At 36.8% G+C, this 20,505-nt stretch overlaps 1 protein-coding gene across 2 annotated transcripts in view; it reads right to left on the bottom strand.

Annotated features, from left to right (window-relative positions):
* Positions 1-1,456: 1,456 nt before the first annotated feature.
* The window catches only part of shdb (Src homology 2 domain containing transforming protein D, b), a 30,971-nt gene continuing 11,922 nt past the window's right edge, over positions 1,457-20,505 (bottom strand). For both annotated transcript variants that reach the window (XM_058761520.1, XM_058761521.1), the window contains exons 6-8: positions 6,653-6,818; positions 5,735-5,854; positions 1,457-2,436 (exon numbers count right to left, since the gene is read on the bottom strand). In XM_058761520.1, coding sequence (XP_058617503.1) covers positions 2,250-2,436; positions 5,735-5,854; positions 6,653-6,818 — 473 coding nt within the window. In that variant the 3' untranslated portion in view covers positions 1,457-2,249. The remainder of the gene's footprint in view (positions 2,437-5,734; positions 5,855-6,652; positions 6,819-20,505) is intronic.

Genomic DNA, 20,505 nt, shown 5'->3' with positions numbered 1-20,505 from the left:
AAGTGATTAAACTTTTGATTGTCAGGAGACTAGAAAGTAGGCTCTTTTGGCTTAGACCACTATACAACAACCTAGCAACCACCCTGAACACCTTAGCATCCACCTAGAACTTGCTAACAAACACCCAACTACCCAGAATTTCCTCAAATCCACCTAGAACACACTACCAACCATTCAGAACATTGCAGCAACCACCTAGGACCCCATAGCAAACACCCAACTACCTAGAACACTCTAGTTGGCACTAAGAACATCCTAGCAATAGCCTAGAACTTAGCAACAGCCCAACGACCCAGAACTCCCAAGTGGCCACAGAGAACACCCTAACAACCACATAGAAACATCCTAGCAAACCCCTAGAGCACCTAAGCAGAAACCTAGGAACCTAGCAACCACCCAACTATAATGAGCATTTGATTTCCTCTAGCTTATTAGCACTTAAGCGCACGCATAAAGCTTGCCACAGCGCAACGGCAGAAGTAATGATTATGAATGCATCAGGGAAAGAAAACAGCAAGAAGTCTGTCTTAACATTATAATTCATTGGTAAGTGTTTTCTGAATTTTGGGCTACAGTGATGAAGTCGACTACGCTGACTCGTCTCCACAGTGGACGTGCACATTTCATATGGATAACAATCTGAAAATATTTGTTTTCCATTTGAATTGGTTCATTTAATTGGTTCATTTAAAGGTAGATATCTTCTATAGCCTCTGTGAGGCAAGTATACATGGAGTTTCGGTTCTTTGGCTCAAGTTCACAAAGACCTAGACGGCAGAAAGCACACGTGTTGTTGTGATTTTGAGTGCACACAAATAAAAGTAGAAAAATGACAGCGTATTTTAAGTTAAATGCAAACGATCGCATCGGCGCCTCCAAGTTAACTGCCATCTGTTCAGCTTCCACACTCCGCACAAACACTTCAATAGTGCGCATTTTTCTAGGTTAACGTTAGAGCGAGTGGCCATGTAATGTTGCTGCTACTTACACGCTTTAGTTTAGATAAGCCACATTTGGTCGATGAACAAAATGAACGTTTGCATGTCCTGACTGATGTACTGTAATTACCACAGAGACCAACTGTTAAATTATCTGTCCGTCAAGGACTACGCCACTTTCTGGGATTAAGCGACTAATGAAATTTATCAACTAAGCCTCTTTTCATCGACTAATGGCTAGTTGACTAGGGGGCAGCCCTACCTAGAAACCACCTAGAACACCCTTGCAATCACTTATTACTCCCTAGGAACCAGCCAACCACACTTTAGCAACTGCCTAGAACATCCCATCATCCACTCAGAACCTACTAGCAACCGTTTGAAACACCCCAACCACAAGATTGTTTTTCGATGAAAAGCGTAAAAATGAATAAATAAAAATGGTCTATGCCTCAAATTGTCAGCAACTGACATGAAGCGCAGTTTGAAGCAACAGTTGTTAACAACTAGCACTCTCTTTAGAAAGTTTATTATAGAACACATCAGTTTAAAACAGCAGCTACAGAAACACATTTTCAGCATTTTACTGTATCAGTGACCTAACATACCAATTACAGGAACATCTCTGCAGATGATCATGATTCAAACATCACATCATTGATTTTTTTATCAGTTAGAATCAGCTACTGTCCTCAACATAAGTTGCCGACATGCACTGATCTACGACCAGCCACTGTGACAAAGTCAAACAAAGACAATGTAAGAATTAAAAGGGCTTTCTGAGGACTACTGTCTTGAGAAGACCAGACATTTGTGTGTGGTCTCAAGGGCCTTTACTACAACCAAAAGGCTTTACACACTTTAAAGAGTGGATAGTCATAAACAGCCATGTTGAAGTGTCTTTTACAGCAGCTATAAAAATACAGAGGCCCGTCTGCTCATCCTAAGAGGCTGCTAATCGATCAATAAACATTAGAGCGGCTAATCCACCGTCCCAGTGGAGAATAACACCGACTGAACACAAGCCACCAGTCTGGTACGGTTCATAGGAGGGTCATTCGGTGAGGTGGAAAAGTGTTATTAAAAAGAACGTGAAATAGCATGTGAGCAGATCTAACTAGAATTTGATCTGACATGTCCATTTTAGAAGTTGATGTCCTCAACCAGATGCTGTTGTACAATTAAAAACATGAGGGACCAAAAAGTTTGTGTACGTTGTTGCTGATTGTGTTGAACTCTTCACTTCCAATGGCATATCCCTCGGCTGTATGTTTCCTCCCATAGCACTGAGGACTGCAGTGCTCTGACCAATCAGAGAGTCTGAACCAGCACAGGGAAGAGCAAGGACAAGTGTTCGGCTCCTTTGATGGGGAGTTTGTGTGTGGTGTAATAGTGGATCACTTCGGGGATGGTGTCGAATGGAGGGCTGTTCTGGCCCAGGATATAGCGGCCATCTTTGGATTGGCTGAACTTCATGTGCATGAATCCCTGGCAGCTCCTGAAAAAGAACAGGCAACACTGCCATTAATCTTCAGGCATGTTGGGCAACAAAATAAGCTTGGAAAGGCTTTCCACAAAACAAAACTAATTTTAAATCTCTTCTAGAAAACTCACAGTTTAATTATGCCTGAAAACCAAATAAATGCTTTCCCCAAAATACAATAAAAAAAATTAACTGGTTGCACTTTAAGGTCCAATTCTCACCATTAACAAACCTTAACTATTACTTTTTGCCTCATACTCCTAATTTGCTGCTTATTAACAGTTAGTAAGGTAGTTAAGTTAATTAATTATTTAAGTTTAGGTAGGATTAGGGATGTAGAATATGGTCATGCAGAATGTGTGTTTTATAAGCACTAATAAACGGCCAATATGTTAATAATAGGCATGCTAATATGCAGCTAGTTAATAGTGAGAATTGGTCCTCATACTAAAGTGTTACCATAACTGTACTCTGTAAATTTGTTCTGTGAAATAAATGACAAACCTGGAAAAATGCTTCCCCACAATAAAATAAAAATGCTTTACTCTGTTCTATTAAAAATTACCTTACCCAATAAATCATGGTAATACAAGTTTTTTTATTTGATACTACAATACCATGCCAGTACTGTGGTATTTTTAAAAGTATTTTATAAAAACAAAACTAAACTAAACTAAAAAAACAAGCACAAAACTAAGCGAAAAATACTTCAACCTGTTTTATAAAATGCACAAATTAAATACGACTGAAAAATCAAACAAATGTTTACCCAAAATAAAAAAATTAATAATAATAATAATAATAATAATAATAATAATAATAATAGCAATGAAATGAAATGCTAAAACAAATGAGCCTGGATAATCAAATTAATGCTTTCCACAAAATATAATGACTTCAAAATAAAAATACTTTGTTCAATAAAATAAATAAACCCGAAAAAAAGTATTTCCCCAAATAAATTAAATAAAAATACTTTGCTCTGTTCTTTTAAATTTGTTATACTACTTTGATGCCATGCCAATATTCTGGTATTTTTATTAATTTACTTCACAGGACCATTGTATATGAATATGGTAATCAAACAGTGCCTCTGAATCACAGTACCGGCATGCTACTTTTTTTTTTTTTTTTTGGAAATATAGATCTGTAATAGAGATGACAGCAAACTAACCACAGATAAATTCCGATCATTTTATCATGACTCGACAGTTTTAATATAACCTGATCCCTAGGTGCGGTTGTGAATCTGGTATTTGGGTCAGCGGTGAACAAAAGATTACCGGCGATAACTAGGACAGTAGTGATGCTGTAAAAGAATATCATAACTTCAGCACAGTGAATATTATTCTCGACCTCCCCTTTAGTATAGAAACAGGAAGTCATTTGTTAGTTTGAAGCTGTCATACTGTACTATATACTATTCACCTTAAGTGTGAATGAAAACACATGGAGGCTGAGAACATCTTTCTCGCCCCTTTCAAAATCAAGCAGCGCGTTGAAATTCAAGACTTGGCGTGTTCAAGGAGCATGTCATCTCCAACAAGGTATTATCTGCCAGGTACGTGACGAACAGTCACTTACAGAAAAACCTGGGCTCAGAATAAAGCCTGTGAATCTCAATGGCGGCTCGTTCAAAGCTCTCCACGTTGAGCCGCTGTCACTTTGATTTGGATCACGCCTCTGAGGCTGTAGACGGCCCACGATATGACATCAGACAGCGCCGTTCATTCATTCCCACGGTTGTCGTACGAATGCGCTTTGAATCAGATTTCATGTGAACAAAGTCTCAGCATGTTACTGAACGTGTTCTGGAGTGTTTTTGCCCGTGACTTATAAAGTGTGCATGCAATACTAGGTGTGTGTGATTACGGAGTGTGTTCAGGTGTGCCAAAGGCTTTCTGCAGGTCATTCATATTCATTAACGCCGCCAGGAGAAGCTTTGTGAACTGAAGAGCTGTTCACCTGCCTGATTACAGCTCGAGGAGAATAAAAGAAGAAGAAGAAAGAGGAGGGGGATCAGGGGTTCTGGATCAAGGCGGTAATTAGAGCTGCGAGATTTAACCAGATAAGCATTATCGCTCGAGCTGATAGCCTATCGGGAAGCACATCAGTGTGCAAATGAGACGGGGCCGTTTTGTCCAAGGAGGAAAGGGAGAAAATTAAATCAAAAACACAATTGTGAGAAAATGCTCAGAATGATAACACAGTAAAACAACAGAAGAGTAAATATGTTGAAATATGAGATCAAACAGTGAAATCAAATTGATCATTTATGTAATACTGTCCAACACTGACTATAAAATGTCACATGACAGCAGGTAAGTCTCCACATTGTTGTGGTGGCTAAAACAGGCAATTATTAATAGCAAAACAACCATTAATAGTAACACATTAAATATATCACATAAAACGTTATAATGTTAATGTAATGTTTTTACTATATTACCATAGTTATTGTTTAAAACAATTAGAAATGCTTCAAACACAAACTTGAGACTTCGATGTGACTATTTCAATAAAAAAAGTGTCGTAGTATAAATTTAAAAAATGAAGGAAATAAATGCAAAGTATATACAGTATATGTAGTAAACAAATGTAAAAATATATATATAATAGTAAAACATTCTATTCTATTATACTATATAAAAATTAAGGAACTTAATGTAAGATATACATCAATAAAATACTCAAAAATTGGAAAGTATATATTTATCAAATAAAACTTATACATTTATACAATATATTTATATATATTATAAAATATAAATGGAATTTTTTAAAAATACAGATATGTAAAATGCACAATATAATTACAATATAGTAACATTATATATTATAATGTACAGTATATATAAAATACACAATTGAAAAATATCATTTTATTATATTTATAATTTTAAGAAATAAAATGTAAGGTATAAAAAGAAATGTAAAAATATATTGAAAATAATATATTATAGAAAATCAAGGAAATAAATGTTATATAAATATAAAGGAAATAAATATATATGAGAAATGCACAAAATTAAAAACATTAGCAATATTTTCTTTTTTTTTTTAAACAATTATTTTCTTTGAAAAGATTAACTCTACTGAGGGGTGAAAAAAGGGGGGGAAAAATTGTAGGTAAGAATGAAGAACAAAAACAACTAAGATACAGACAACTAGACACAAATGAAGCAAAACACAAGGCAATTAGCTGAAATGGGGTAATGGGGATGAGATTTGCTCACTTCATTTAACGGTAATGGAGGGAACAGAGAAATAAAATGTTGCTATGGCTGATGGAGGAAGAGGTGCAGTGCTGTACCTCAGAGAGAGAGAGTAGTCCAAGCGACTGGTCTCGCTGTTTCGTACCAAATAACTGCACTCCTTACAGAGGGTCAGTAGAGACTCGGCCTCTGAGCGCGAGAGAGCGCCGTGATACCATCTGAAAGACAGCATGCATACAAAGAGGTCAGCAAATCATAACAGAAATCTTAAAGGTACAGTAACAAAAATAGCTCATTTAATTCTAAGGGTCGAAGAGGATAGAAAATGTTCATAAGAAAACTAAATCAACTGTTTAATCATACTCCAAATGTGTTGAATATGACACCTGTAAATATTTTGCGAGCGAGCATGTGTGTGTTCGTGACTGTCGTGGCATGTTTCCCTGTGAGACCCCAGCTGCCGTCTGATGTGTCTGGGGAATTCTGTATCCTCAACAGCTGACTAATTTGCAGCAATATTTTGGACGCACTTGATTGCACGTTCTAATGGCCCAACCATGCACACCGCTCCCATAAATCATATTCTCATAGCCATAAAACAATAATACACAAGGTTGACGTTCCCACAGGTGCGAGATGCCACACTAAGACCATCAAGTGCTTTGAAAATGTCAAAAATGCAAATTCTGTCACCATTTACTCACCCTCATGTTGTTCCAAACCTGTATGACTTTTTATTTTCTCTGTGAAAACCAAATGAAAAAATGTCTTCATGTTTTGGACCCCATTGACTTTCACTGTACATTCTTCTAAATATCTTCCACAGAGGAAAGTACGTACATTAAGGTTTGGAACGACATGAGGGTGAGTAACTGATGACAGAATTTCAATGTAGCGGCCACAAGATGTATTATGGGATGGCATTCTATTTGCGGCATTTTTAGCTTAGCTGTCTCTGTTCCTCTCTCAATTTTTTCTTCAAACCTCTAATGGTTTGTGGTGCATGTTGGACGTACACTTGTTTCTCTAGGGGCAGGGTGGGATCCACTCTCTCGCCGATCATTGAATGAGGTTCGCTGGGCTTGCGTAGCTTCATGCTGCCTGTGGTTGGCAGAGGCCTGGGACACCTCAGGCGCTCTGTGGGAGAACAGGAACGGTCCCACTCAGCACCCTCAAACTGCACTGCATGGGCACAGTAGGAGAAAATGACTTAATTCAATGTCAAACAGAAAAGTGATTGAAAAGTAGAAAAGTGATTGAAAAAGTTTGTCAGTTTTATAACATTGCGTAATAACCAGGAATGACATGACAAAACAATAAAACTCGTTCATGACAATCTCAGATTTAGGGATCCCATGATAAATGGTTTGTGGCATAATGTGAATGCAGTTGACAAATTGGTTTCTGTCTTGTTGCACTGAGTTGCACCACCTATCGTGAAATGTCATTGGTCGAAAAGCCTGTTTCATACATCCAATATTAAACATCACATACAGTGCATTCAGAAAGTATTCAGACCCCCTTCACTTTATTCAATTTTGTTATGTTGCAGCTTATACTACAATTGTTTAAATTCATTTTTTTCCCCTCGATCTATACTCCTTACCTCATAATGACAGTGAAAACAGAATTTTAGAAATGTCTGTACATTTATTAAAAATAAAAAACAGAAATATCACATTTACATAAGTATTCAGACCCTTAACTCAGTACTTTGTTGAAGCACCTTTGGCAGCAATTACAGCCTCAAGTCTTTTTGGGTAAGCTTTGCACACCTGGATTGGGGGATTTTCTGCCATTCTTCTTTGCAAATCCTCTCAAGCTCGGTCAGGTTGGATGGGGACCATCGGTGGACAGTCATTTTCAGGTCTCTCCAGAGATGCTCGATAGGGTTCAAGTCAGAGCTCTGGCTGGGCGACTCTAGGACATTCACAGAGTTGTCCAACATGACAGTGACAGTCACTGTCATGTTTGAAGGTGAACCTTCTGCCCAGTCTGAGGTCCTGAGCGCTGTGGAACAGGTTTTCATTGGGGATATCGCTGTACTTTGCTCCATTCAGCTTTCCCTCAACTCTGACCAGTCTCCCAGTCCCTGCCACTGAAAAACAGCCCCACAGCATGAGGCTGCTACCAGCACACTTTACATTTGGGATGGTACTCCGCAGGTGATGAGCAGAGCTGGTTTCCTTCAAACATGATGCTTAGAATTGAGGTTCACCAGACCAGAGAATCTTGTTTCTCAGAATCTGAGGGTCATTTAGGTACTATTTTGCAAATTCCAAGTGTGTTTTCATGTGTCTTCACTGAGGAGAGGATTGAGTTTGGCCACACCTCCATAAAGCCCAGATCAGTGGAGTGTTGTAGTGATGTTTGTAGTTCTGTAGGTTTCTCCCATCAGCGTATATGATCATGTAGCTCAACTAGAGTGACCATCAGGTTCTTAGTCACCAGTCTAGACAAGGCCCTTCTCCATCAATTTGCTCGGTTTGGCTGGGCGACCAGCTCTTGGAAAAGTCCTGGTTGTGCCAAACGTCTTCCATTTGAGAATTATGGAATTCTGAATTATGCTCTTGGGAACCTAAAGTGCAACAGAAATTTTTTTTGTAGCCTTCCCCAGATCTGTGCCTCGATACAATCTTGTCTCTGAGCTCTGCAGGCAGTTCCTTTGAACTCATGGCTAGGTTTGTGCTCTGACATGCACGATTAACCGTGGGACCTTATATAGACAGGTGTGTGCCTTTCCAAATCATGTCCAATCAATTTAATTTACCACAAGTGGACTCCAATCAAAGTTTAGAAACATCTCAGCAATGATCAAGAGAAATGGGAGGCGCCTGAGCTAAATGTCAAGTTTTGTTGCAATACTTATGTAAATGTGATATTTCAGTTTTTTCTTTTTAATAAATAAACAGACATTTTTAAAATTCTGTTTTACATAAACATAAAATCGAAAAATGTGTATGCGCGTTACATCACGCCTGGTTAGGACAGTTAACAATACTTGTTTTGCAGAGCAGGAGTACAAACCAAAACAGCAAGGAGTAACAAAACAAGAGGGTTGTAGGAAATTAAGGTGGCACGTTTATAACGCAAACATACCAGGGTTCCAGTGGATCCAGAGGAGGGGTGGATTCAAACTCAAATATCAAATAGAGTGTGAAAACTAGGGATGCACAAGTTTTCGGCACCTTATCGGTTAACAACCGATATTTTTAAATTTATCGGTAGATAGGAATTTAATTCTACGTGCTCCTTTCTCATATTGTAACATTTAGATTATTCATTGCCACCGCTAATTCAACTGTGCCGTCAAGCGTGGACACTAGGGAAGCACCTAATTGGTTATCTGCCAATATTTTTTTAATTTATCGATAGATTTATTGTTAGGATATTTAATTTTGCATACTTCTTGTGTTTTTACATTTAGTAGGGACTATATTATCACACGATTAGATCACATCAGCAGTGTGAGTCATTCTTGAAGCAAACTTTTGCCTGAATGGTGATTAGATTCTCTGTTTTGGATCGTTGAATGCAAGTACAAAATGACGTGTCTATTGCACAATTGTGTCAACAGTCACTAGCGTGTACAGCAGCAGAAACAGCCTCCCCCCGGGTCCTAATGCCCGTTGTTAAGGCCTTTTATTTATTTTATTTAAAATGATTGATTTTAGTTTAGTCTTTTAGAATAACAAAATCCACCATTTATTGATGATCGATCACAAAATGGAAATAATTATCACCTTATTTGTATCAGCTAGTGTTATTTTTGTATCATTTATTGATATTTTGCTTTGAATATTGCTTTTTTATATATTTTCAGTTTTTATTTCAATTTTAGCACAAGTTTAAGTAATTTTTTATTGCTTTTGTAACTTTATTAGCTTTTGAATTTTTTTAAATATTTCAATTTTATTTTAGTTTTAATAATATTGTTACAACTTTAACTTCTGTTCTAATTTTTGTTCAAGTTTAAAATTTTCATCTACTGTTTATATCAGTTCACTTTAGCTTTGTCAATTAACGAAAAACTATTTTTAATAGTTTTAGCTAACGATAACAATACTGATATTGGCTAGAATTGTTATATGGTGTCATCCCAAGTGAAAACATAACTGGAAGACAGAACTGACCCCATGCAGTCATCACATGATACTGTGATGAGAGCAGCATGAGTGGGAGCGATTTAAATCAAATGGGAAGCAAACGGGAGATTTCCAGCAAAACAGTGACTCAGCAAGCTCGACAGATACAGGACACTGGAGGGGCAGCAGTGGCGGGGAGGGGTCAAAGTTCACCTTGCTCGCCACAGATGGGCTCCTCCTCCAGCTGTCCGACCGGAGGAGGCCACGGCAGCTCGGTCAGATCTTTCATATCTATGTCGGCGAAGAGCGAGAGAATGATGCAGACAGTGAAAGAGAGAAAATGGTGAGAAACAGAGATAACTGAGAAAAGAGAGACAATCCACCGATGTCAGTCTTCACACATTGCTTATCAGGCAGGAAATGCAATGTGAGAGCTGACTCAACATCTAATTACCATCTCAATCCCATAAATCTCATTACCAACACATATATACACACTCAAACAGGAGCCATTGCAATGTATTAAAGCTAGAGATGCACATTTTTCTGCTTTTGAATTCCAATAATTTCAGTACCGAATTCCAAGAACTTAATTGATGCATGTTCCACTAAACAACAAAAGTCCAAAATTGATCTTATTCTCAGATTATTTTAGGAATTGTTTTTAATTAATTACCTATTCAGCTAGTTAGAACGGGTAAACTTTAAAAAGCTAAATTATCGGTCCAAAAATTCCACATTTGTGCATCCCATTCATCTCAATTCCAAATCACACACTTGCATGGAGTGCCTTGTAACGCATAAAAGCACATCACACTCTCAAACAGGATTACAAGATGAAGAATAGGCCAAAGGGGAGATGTGTGACATCTTTATAAACAGACCACCATCCGACACCTCCACCCCCTTCATCGCGCCCTCTCGAAAAGAACACGACGGGGTGATGTTTGGAAAAAGAAACAGGCGGGCCCATACATCCCCCGCTGACTGGTGAATTATTGAAGACAGAATGTCACAGACTCTTTCGCCCCGCTCCCTGTGCATTATTGATGCCTGGCGCGGTACAATGGTCCCATCTGGAGAACTAGAATCAGAGAGTGGACCCGCTAATCCTTCTTCAAACCCGGCTAACCCTGTAAATAATCTGCCTAATTCCACCAATAATGCAGATGATTTCACAAATAATCCTGTGTAATTCTTAATGAACCAACTGAAGTGACCAACCATGCAGATGAGCTATACTATACACCTCGACTCTCTCTCTCTATATATTACTGAATAAATATCATATAAATAAAACATAAAAATGCAAAATAATATAAAAATCAAGGAATATGCCATTAATAATAAAAATATAAAATTGAAAAAACAATTAAAATTAAATAAAAGAAACCATATATTTTTGTAATGTAAAAATTGTGTTTTATAAAATATATATATATAATTTTACCGCTCAGTAACGGGTTTTAATTTCATAGGGGGTGCTGTTGGCCTATTTCTAATAAAATTAAAGCAAAATACACAAATAATATTTAGAACTGATGCCATAAAATCATGATCAAAATCATGTTTTGATTTAAAGTTCAGAAGCTAAAGTTTACATGAATCAAAAAAAAAAATAATTGTTTTATATATATTTATTATACACACACACAGTGTTTGCAGAATTATTAGGCAAGTTGATATTCTGGTCATATTTTTTTAATAATAACAGATAATAGAATTAGCAAAGTTAAGGCATGACCATTGGGCAGCGAAATGCTCATTGGGTCAGCAAGGTCAGAAAAAACAGGTGGAGAAGAAGAGACACCTTAACTGCAAAAGAATTAAGAATTAAGGTGAAGAATTAGATGAGAAACCATCAGGAACCATTTAGTCTCCAGCACCATCATTTTACAGAACTGCAACCTTCCTGGAGTCTCCAGAATTACAAGGTGTCAGGTTCTCAGAGACTTTGCTTGGGTAAAAAAATATTTTAAATGACTCTCACTTAATAAGAATAACATGCTGAAGTGTTGTGAAATACACGAAGATTGATTTTTTTATAGGCTTTATGGACAGATAAGTTGAGAGTGACTCTTGAAGGACCAGCATCACATCCTCTTGTACCACTGTTTGAAGAATTTATCTTCCAGAATCTGGCAGTAAGCTCATTTTTAAATCAATCCTGCAAGACAGACTTTTCAGGATAGGAGATGAACTAAAATAATAAATACCTTATTACAACAGTATATGATTTGCTAGTGATTTTTATGCCTATTTTCATAACAGGATGTTTGCATGAGAAATGGTAAGTCGGTATAGCGATTAGCTTAATACAAAAGGTTACAAATGGCATATTTCAGCAACATTATATGGCCAAAACACACATTAGATCGCAATCGGAAGTTATTATAAACACTCGATGGTGGTTTGAAGTGAGTTTTGAGTAAAAGCGTAGTATACATCTTACAAATCTTCTTATGTAGCATGAAGGTCACGTAACATGCGTTTTTTAGTCGCGTAGTGTGGACAAGTTTAACCCCTTAGGTATCAAAATTTGGTACCAAACAAAAACACATTTTTTTGATGCTTGATGGTTTAAGGGCAATTTGGTCTGTGCCTAATAGTTCTATACAGACAGAGATTTACATACCATGTTCTCTAATTCCATAGACCTACAGGTGCCTAACCATCTAACACTGGCTCGAGACGTTCCCGACCCTTCATTGTATGACTGTAATGCTCTACATTAACTGTCCCATCACTACTGCGGTTCCAGCATGCCTGTCAGACCCAGTCAGACTGACAAAGGGCAACGCATCAGTGCCTGTTAGTGGGCCTGCAAAAAAAAAACCCACACTGAAGAGCGCCAACCACTCGCCACAAAGGTCATCTCTGGGCTACAATATATCACGCTGGGACAGATGGCCACAGCATTCATACATCATTACTACTAAAGCACAAGGCTATAGAGAAATGCGTCTCTGGCTAGAAATGTGCAGAGACAGCAGATTACTCTAAGTGCGAGAGCCCATCTGGAATAATGAAAGCCTCATTTGAGCATGTAATAAAAAGAAACAATATTACATCACTGCAAAACTGTGATTAAGTCTCAATTTACACAATAGATGTTATTACCAAAGGTGCAAACAAACTCTTAATGCCCTTTATGCTTTGGTAGCATTTTATGCGAGCTGTAAAACCTCATCTGGAGGCTTTTTTTTCTTGGTGTCTGGATTCAATTAACGTTGTGGCATCTAACATGCACAGATTTTACTGCTAATGTGACAATTAAGACTGCGATATTGCTAAATCTGAATATTTTGCTGCCATTTTACAATACTCAATATACATTTCTTTTTTATTGTTTTTCACAAAAGTAACAAGAATGAATATTTAATCATTCTTGTCTGCATATGCATATTTTATCTATTCATATTCATCATTTTCATATAAATATATCATTATGCATATTAGATAGAGATAGATCGATAGATGGAATATTTTATATTAAATTTATTTTTATAAAAATATTAATAAATATATAAACAGTTTAATTAATATGTAGGAACATTTTAATTTCTGTAATTATATGTAGTTATATAAATATTTACCTACACAATAATTACTTTTTTCATACACACCCACACATACACATATATATAAAACATTAATACTTTTTTTTTTTTTTTTTTAAATACAGAGCATATAAACAATTGCAACGTTTATAGCATTGATTAATTTTACCTCGTCACCAAGTCATTGTGAATAACAAATATTTTGTACATCACCTAATTCTAGTAAAATTTGAGAAAACTGGGAAAATTCCATTTATATTTACCGCACAGAGATCATATTAATGGTCACAATGACAAATAAAGTTAATGTGCTATTTACCTCACTTATTGTTCTTGTAATTACCGGAAAAACAGTACTAAGAAAATCCCATTTCTCCCCTTTCATTACATTCATCCTTTTACGCTCCACTGTCTGAGCTTTTTATCTTCTGTAAACCACTTACCGCCCTCTTTCCTCTCTCGCTTTCATTTTTCCTCTTAAGTGAGATGATATTCCCTCTTCCACCCCCCCCGCATGTATCCCTCTCTCTCCTGCCTCAGTGTATTTGTGCGAGAGCGAATTACCAGGACATGCCTTTTCATTACTGTCACAAAGAGAAAAAGAGAGAAAGAGAGGGAAATAAATTGATATAGGAGCCATTCTCGCTTCCCCCGGGCTTGCTTACAGCCGCTTGACAGACCCAGGACACGCGAGCCACCACTTTCTCCCTCTCTTTCACTCACACCAATCATGTTCCCTCAGCAGCCCTCGAAGCCAAACCAAATCCTCCACACAAGTGTTCCAATGGCACTTCGGTTTGGGCCGAAGCCTTCCGAGAAAAGTGTGAGAAGTTTTAAAGGGGACATATTCGAAAATACGTCTATTATATGTCCACTTGGCACAATCCTTTATTCTGTGACTCCTTTAAACCCCAAAACCAAGTCAAGAACACATACAAGCCTTGATGGACAAAATGACGGACAGCTACACCAGCGTTCACATCCTCTACCGGCGTGACTCGATGATCTACAGGCGGTGGCGTGTTGCTGAATGCATCTCTGCGGTTGATTAGCGTGGTAATGAGTGCAGAGAGGCTTGAGGGACGTGCCGGGCGGCCGTGTGGCTTAAGTGATTGTGGTAATTGAGTGGATAGTGACAGCTTTGAAATGGCCTAATTAAGGCTCACTGGATTGGGGCCAAGATTTTACTGTCATAGTCACACTTTTAACAACCGAACTGAGACAGAAAATGGAGCTGAAATGCAAATAAAACTAAACCATCTGTCAACGTACAAGCAATGGAGTCTGGGATATGTTTTTTTTATGACATAACACTGAAATATTGTGCTAAAAAGCATTGCAAACAGCTGTGAAAATTTAATTTTTTACCTGAGGGATACGTTAGTATGTGCTACTATACCTTTAAGACTATGTGGTGATGACCCACTATCATGATTGGCTTACCTCTTTGAATGTAAAATGAGTAACAGCACTGCCATTGTTATGTTATATTTCCCCTCAGGGACATTTACGTTAATACCTTTTGCTACTATACCTTTAAGGCTATATGACTACTATTCTGATGAGTTAACCTCTTTGTGAAATGAGCAACAGCACCACCATCACGAAAACAAAAGTATCTGTTGTCAAGAAATGTCAACACGCAAGCAAAGGCGTTTTGGACATGTTTTATATGAAATTACACTAAGCGATCATACCAAAGACTAACACAAACAGCTGGGAAAATGTTACTTTTTTCCTGGGGGCCACTTGTGTTACGTTTTGCTACTGTATCTTTAAGAGCATATGCTAATGAATACCATTCTCATTGGCTAGCCTCTCTGAATGTGCAATCGCTCCAGATTACTCGTGGTTACAAAAAACATTGCGCGTGCTCTCATTTTCTGATATAACCAGAATTGTCAATAAGCTCTTTGCCGATTGGCTTGCGCGACAACATGTTATTCGAATGTCCCGCTTGAGTTTGAGTTTTTCAACTTGTGCGGAAGACGTGACTGAGACGAATATCGCACGTTCATAGCCATTGCGTCGCACAATTCACATCTTTCGTGCTGGTCAGTGCGAATTCATGTGTAGTCACACCTTTGCATTGACTTTGTATGTAATCTACTCATGCAAATAATTAAACTCACTTTTGGTGTGCAAACACCATAAGACTATATGCAAATGACCAACATTCTGATTGGCTAAACTCTCTGAATGTAAAAGGAGTAAAAGCACTGCCATCAAGTTGCTAAATACTTAACAGGTACTGACATAGCGTCGTATGTTAATTTTCTCACATGATTTCTAAAAGGACGAAAATGTTTTTGTAGCTTAGCAAGCTGCTTTGACATCTTACACAGTAGTATGCTAGCTGAAGCATAACTTCATAAGTGATTTATAACACTCTTCATAGGCTATAACTCTTGGCACACAGAATGGAGTGACAAACTAGACAAGAAACTATTTATGTTAGCATGCTGCTAAGCTAATAACTAATAAGCTAATACGTTTTTAATTCAGTTCAATTACTTCTTTTGATTACGAAGCAAAAAATAACCACACCGTCAACATTTCTCTCAACTCACCATTTTAGATGGATTTTTTCCACATGATTTCCCCCCCAAACCAGTTCAGTGCAAACCCCGCCCTGCACCCAAATCGAAAGATGTCATTGGTCATGTCATTCACAGTGCCAATTGCACAAATACTAACCCCTAACCCAAACTACATCTTAACATCTGCATGCCTTTGGTAGCACATCTTGGTAAAGAGCATTACAATTTGTCGCAATTGTTTATGCATGATTTTTTCTAAATGAATCCATAAAATTTTTCTTAGCAGGTGGCTGCATTATTGAATTGATCAATGAAATCGATTGAGGCAGATTTGCCGTTAACTGGCTTGGGGCAGTGTTGGGAAAGTTACTTTTAAAAGTAATGCATTACAATATTGCATTACTCCCTAAAAAAGTAACTAATTGCATTAGTTACTTTTTATGGAAAGTAATGCGTTATGTTACTTTTGCGTTACTTTTTCTCATCTGGGCTGGGATTGTTCATTTATATTTAATACAAAAACTTTATATTTTTGGCAAATACAAAAGCCTTTTCATGCTCTCAAGCTGAAGGAAATGTAAATTCACGCACAAACAAACCTTTCAGCTGTGCTGCCATTCTAGGTTGTACGAAAAATAGGACAGAAGCAAGTTCACTCTTCAGCAATAATAAAATAAAGGATATTTGTGTAATTTAACGTATTTAATTATTACAGGTTTGCATCATATTCTGAGTTTGCATTTCTATTTGAGTAAATGCATGTTCGCATTCAGTCTAGAGCTACACGATCCATCATGTTTACATGGCTCACACGACAGTCAATAAATGGGAAAAAAGGAACTTGCATTACTTATTTGAAAAAGTAACTCTGATAATTTCTTGTAAAATAAAAAGTAATACATTATATTACCAGTTATTTGGAAAAATTAATCTGATTACGTAACTCGCGTTCACTTGTAATGCGTTAGCCCAGCATTCCACTTTTTTGAAATGCATTCCGGGATTGCCTCTCTGTGAAGAATACATGTGATGCTGCTTTAGGGTATGTTTACACAACAACGGTGTGCTAAAAACGTTAAAGTAGGGCTGGGCAATATGGCCAAAAAAATTATCACAATTTTTTTCATATCAGTCGATAATTAAATTGCGATAAATTAAATCTTGAAAGAAAAAAAGATTTGACAAGAAAATGTTTTAAAAAGTTTAAAGCCAGAATTTTGCTCCAAAGTGAAAGTTGTATAAACCAGACCATTAATTTTCCTTAACAACATAAATATCTAAATAGAAAAATGTATTTCTTAGTTTCTGCATGTTCTAATGAGTGATATTGTTTCAAATCAAGAAACAGGTTTGGGTTGCCTGATAATATTATTATTATTATTAATAATATTATTATTATTAGGGCTGCCACTAATGACTATTTTTATTTCGATTAATCTATCAACTAATTTATCGATTAATCTAAACGATTAATTTCACACACACACAAAAATCAACAATTTTACATAATATTTTATTAAACCAAATAAAATCCAAATTTCTATTAAATCCTTTTTTAAAGCAAAAGTGAAGTGCAACAGAGTGCAAGCAGCAAGTGTCCATCCCAGTCCAAATCACTGAAATCAAAGTTCAGTATTATAGTGTAAGAATGACAACATATTCACGTGTTCTAGTCTACTAATAATACAATTATAATTAAAAAAACACTTTTTAAAGGAGTATTTACCAGAATTTATTTAGGTGAAAAATGTAAAATGTGCAGTATTTCTGAGAATTTTTATTTTTAATTTATTTTAAAAAAATATATAAAATCAATTAATTGGAGATGCTTTTGATTATTAAAAGAAAGAGTATAGAAAACTGAAAAAAGGAAAAAATAAATAAATTTGGAAATAAAACGGATTTCATAGGGCCCTATAATTTTTTTTTTTTTTTTTTTGTGGTAATAAAAATAGATTTAAGTGAACAATAGCTTTTAAAATGACTTAAAATACATAAATAATAGCAATGATGCAATAATAATTAGTTAAAATAAAGTATCAAAAGCAAAAAAATCATATGGTTTTATTGAACAAAACGGTTAAAATACATAAAGTATTATAAACAATAGAGCTAATGTACATTACACATAAGACCTGCAGGGGGCGCCTACGGCCTGATGATTGTTTTTACACATTACTGCGTGATCTAATCCTTGTTTAATATTGACTAAGAACCATTTAATTTAAATGTCCACTTAGTCTTTAATATTTGGCCATTTCTTTAGGACAGAAATGCTATAGCCACTGTAATTAAATGAATATGTGGACATCAAAACGTGTAAACTCAGAGTGAGGGTTTGAGCTTTTATTTTGAAATCGTGATGTATTCTCCTGTGTTTGTGTAGATTTATAAATGATTTACCTTACAAATCTGATGAAATGGCACACATTGCGTTCCCAGATAAACGTTATAATAAACTCAAACTCACAACAACATGCAGAGATGGAGTTTGAGACGCTGCACACATGTAAATGATAACAGTTTCTGTGGAGCTACTGTGAACAGAGCCGCTGTGTGACGCACGTACGTAACCTACACGCATGTAAATAATTAAAGCTGATATACTGTATTAGAACTGCGTCGCATATAATTATTTTATTAAATCGTAGCATTTGTGAATTCACAATTATGCTTAATCATGATTTTTAAATGGGTTTAATATATCATGCAGCCTTGGAAAATAGTCTAATAATGTGTTTTATGGATTCTTGTCTGTGAAATGCGCCACTTCCGGTATTTTGCCGGTTAGTCAACGCGAGCAAAATGAAGTCGGTGATTTTTAAAAATCGACTGGTCGACTAAAATCGACGAATCACGACAGCCCTAAATAATATCGCTTTTTTTGTCTCTTAGAAATGCACATTTGATAGTAGCTTGAGTTAGGATGCAGAGGTAAATTTTTGTTTATTTTTGAAATCAGCAACATCTGTAAAAATTGTAGCAACCTCAGTTTTATATGCTTAAATTTATTCTGACCAAGTTGTTTTGTTTTTTTTTGCTTTTTTTTTAATTAAGCATTGGTCCCCCATAGTAGCATACATTTAAATCATGATAAACAGTTAAAACACCACACCTCAATACCATGGTAAAAATATAACTATATGGTTTTTAGGTAGCCTATTTGTATAAAAAAAACAGTAGTCAAAAAACATTCAGTATAAATGCACACACGCAATAGCTTAAATCACAAATACATACACTATAAATATACACTATTACTCCTGTTATAAAATTCAATGTGAATATCCCACATTTCTGCCACAATACCATGGTGCCGTGAGTGTTACTACAGTAAATCCATGGTAAATAATGGCGATGTGTAGACTGAAAACCCTTCTGACCGTCTCGTTGCACACAATGTTTGTCCTGTCTGACTTTAAACTAGTTTAAAATCACAGAGTCATTTGTGTTCGTCGCTGAATTCAAGCGCTTCACACTGGAACTCACAGCTTTGTTTAGTGCTCACTTGACCGTCTTATCAGCGAGCTTGTGCCACGCGGCAGTTTTCATTTTGATCCGAGCGGATAAACGGTCCGTGTGTCGCGATTCAAATGAGTCGCGCTGTTTCATTCCGCTTTTGGTGCATAAACATTATATCGAACATTTATCGAACTCTTCATATCGTTTTATTGCGGAAAATTATAAATGGCGATAATTATCGTTATCGAATTATCGCCCAGCCCTACGTTAAAGTTTTCTTTGCGTTTTTCATGTACAGACAACAATGTCAAAACGATTCCTATTCACACAGATCTGCGAAATCAACTTAAAATGCTGTATTTTGCATGCCAGGCCAGTAGTTGGCGATGTCAATTAGTAAACAAGCACTACGCAAACATGTAAAAAGCAAAGACATGACGTCACCATTTTCACAAATTTACATTTTTTTTTACATTTTACATTTTCAAAAGTTTGTGTTTTCAGGCTCCCAAAGCAATGTTTTTGTGTAAATAAATGGGCAGAACGCATTTTCAGTTTTTAGTTGACGCCCCTTAGAATCTGGCAAATAAAACAATGCAATTAATGTTTCACCTATAGTAACAGAGCATCTGATTGGCTGAAGGTTTTGAAATGGTCCAATCACAGACCATTTCTCAAATTGAAAATGGCTATACATGTGCTAAAGATGCTTTAATGTGTCCTTCTGTCTCTCTGTCCCCCTCAGCTCATCCCACTCTCAGTCCAGTCATCTTTTTCACTCCGTTCTCCCCTGAGTGTGATAATCACCACTGCTGGAGGGGTAGATGGGGGAGGAGGTGGATGGAGATGCCCCTGCACCCCTGCGGTGGTTTATCAGCCCGAGTGTGTCAGCACTGCAGGAGGACAAACCTGTCAGAGCTGAAAGGGTGAGAGAGGGAGGGAGGTTGAAGGTGTCAGCGTGTGACTGATTGCAGCCCTCCACTCACAAGGCTACAGCCCCCTCCTCACCATCACCCCGTCTCTACACACAAATCTCTTCACTCGCACCAACACACACAAGACTGTGCTTTCAGCATCGCCATTCAGTGGTGGAGCTGTGCAGCTACTAGAAAATGTCCAAAAGTACAAATATTGGACAATTAGTTGGCTAGTTGGTCTTAACAAAGACCTCTATTTCAAAACCACTGTTTAATTCATTACCCAGTCATCTATAAAACTGGCC

Source organism: Onychostoma macrolepis, chromosome 22, assembly GCF_012432095.1.
Source record: "Onychostoma macrolepis isolate SWU-2019 chromosome 22, ASM1243209v1, whole genome shotgun sequence".
In the NCBI taxonomy this organism is placed as follows: Eukaryota; Metazoa; Chordata; class Actinopteri; order Cypriniformes; family Cyprinidae; genus Onychostoma; species Onychostoma macrolepis.
This window is presented reverse-complemented; position numbering and strand designations above follow the sequence as displayed.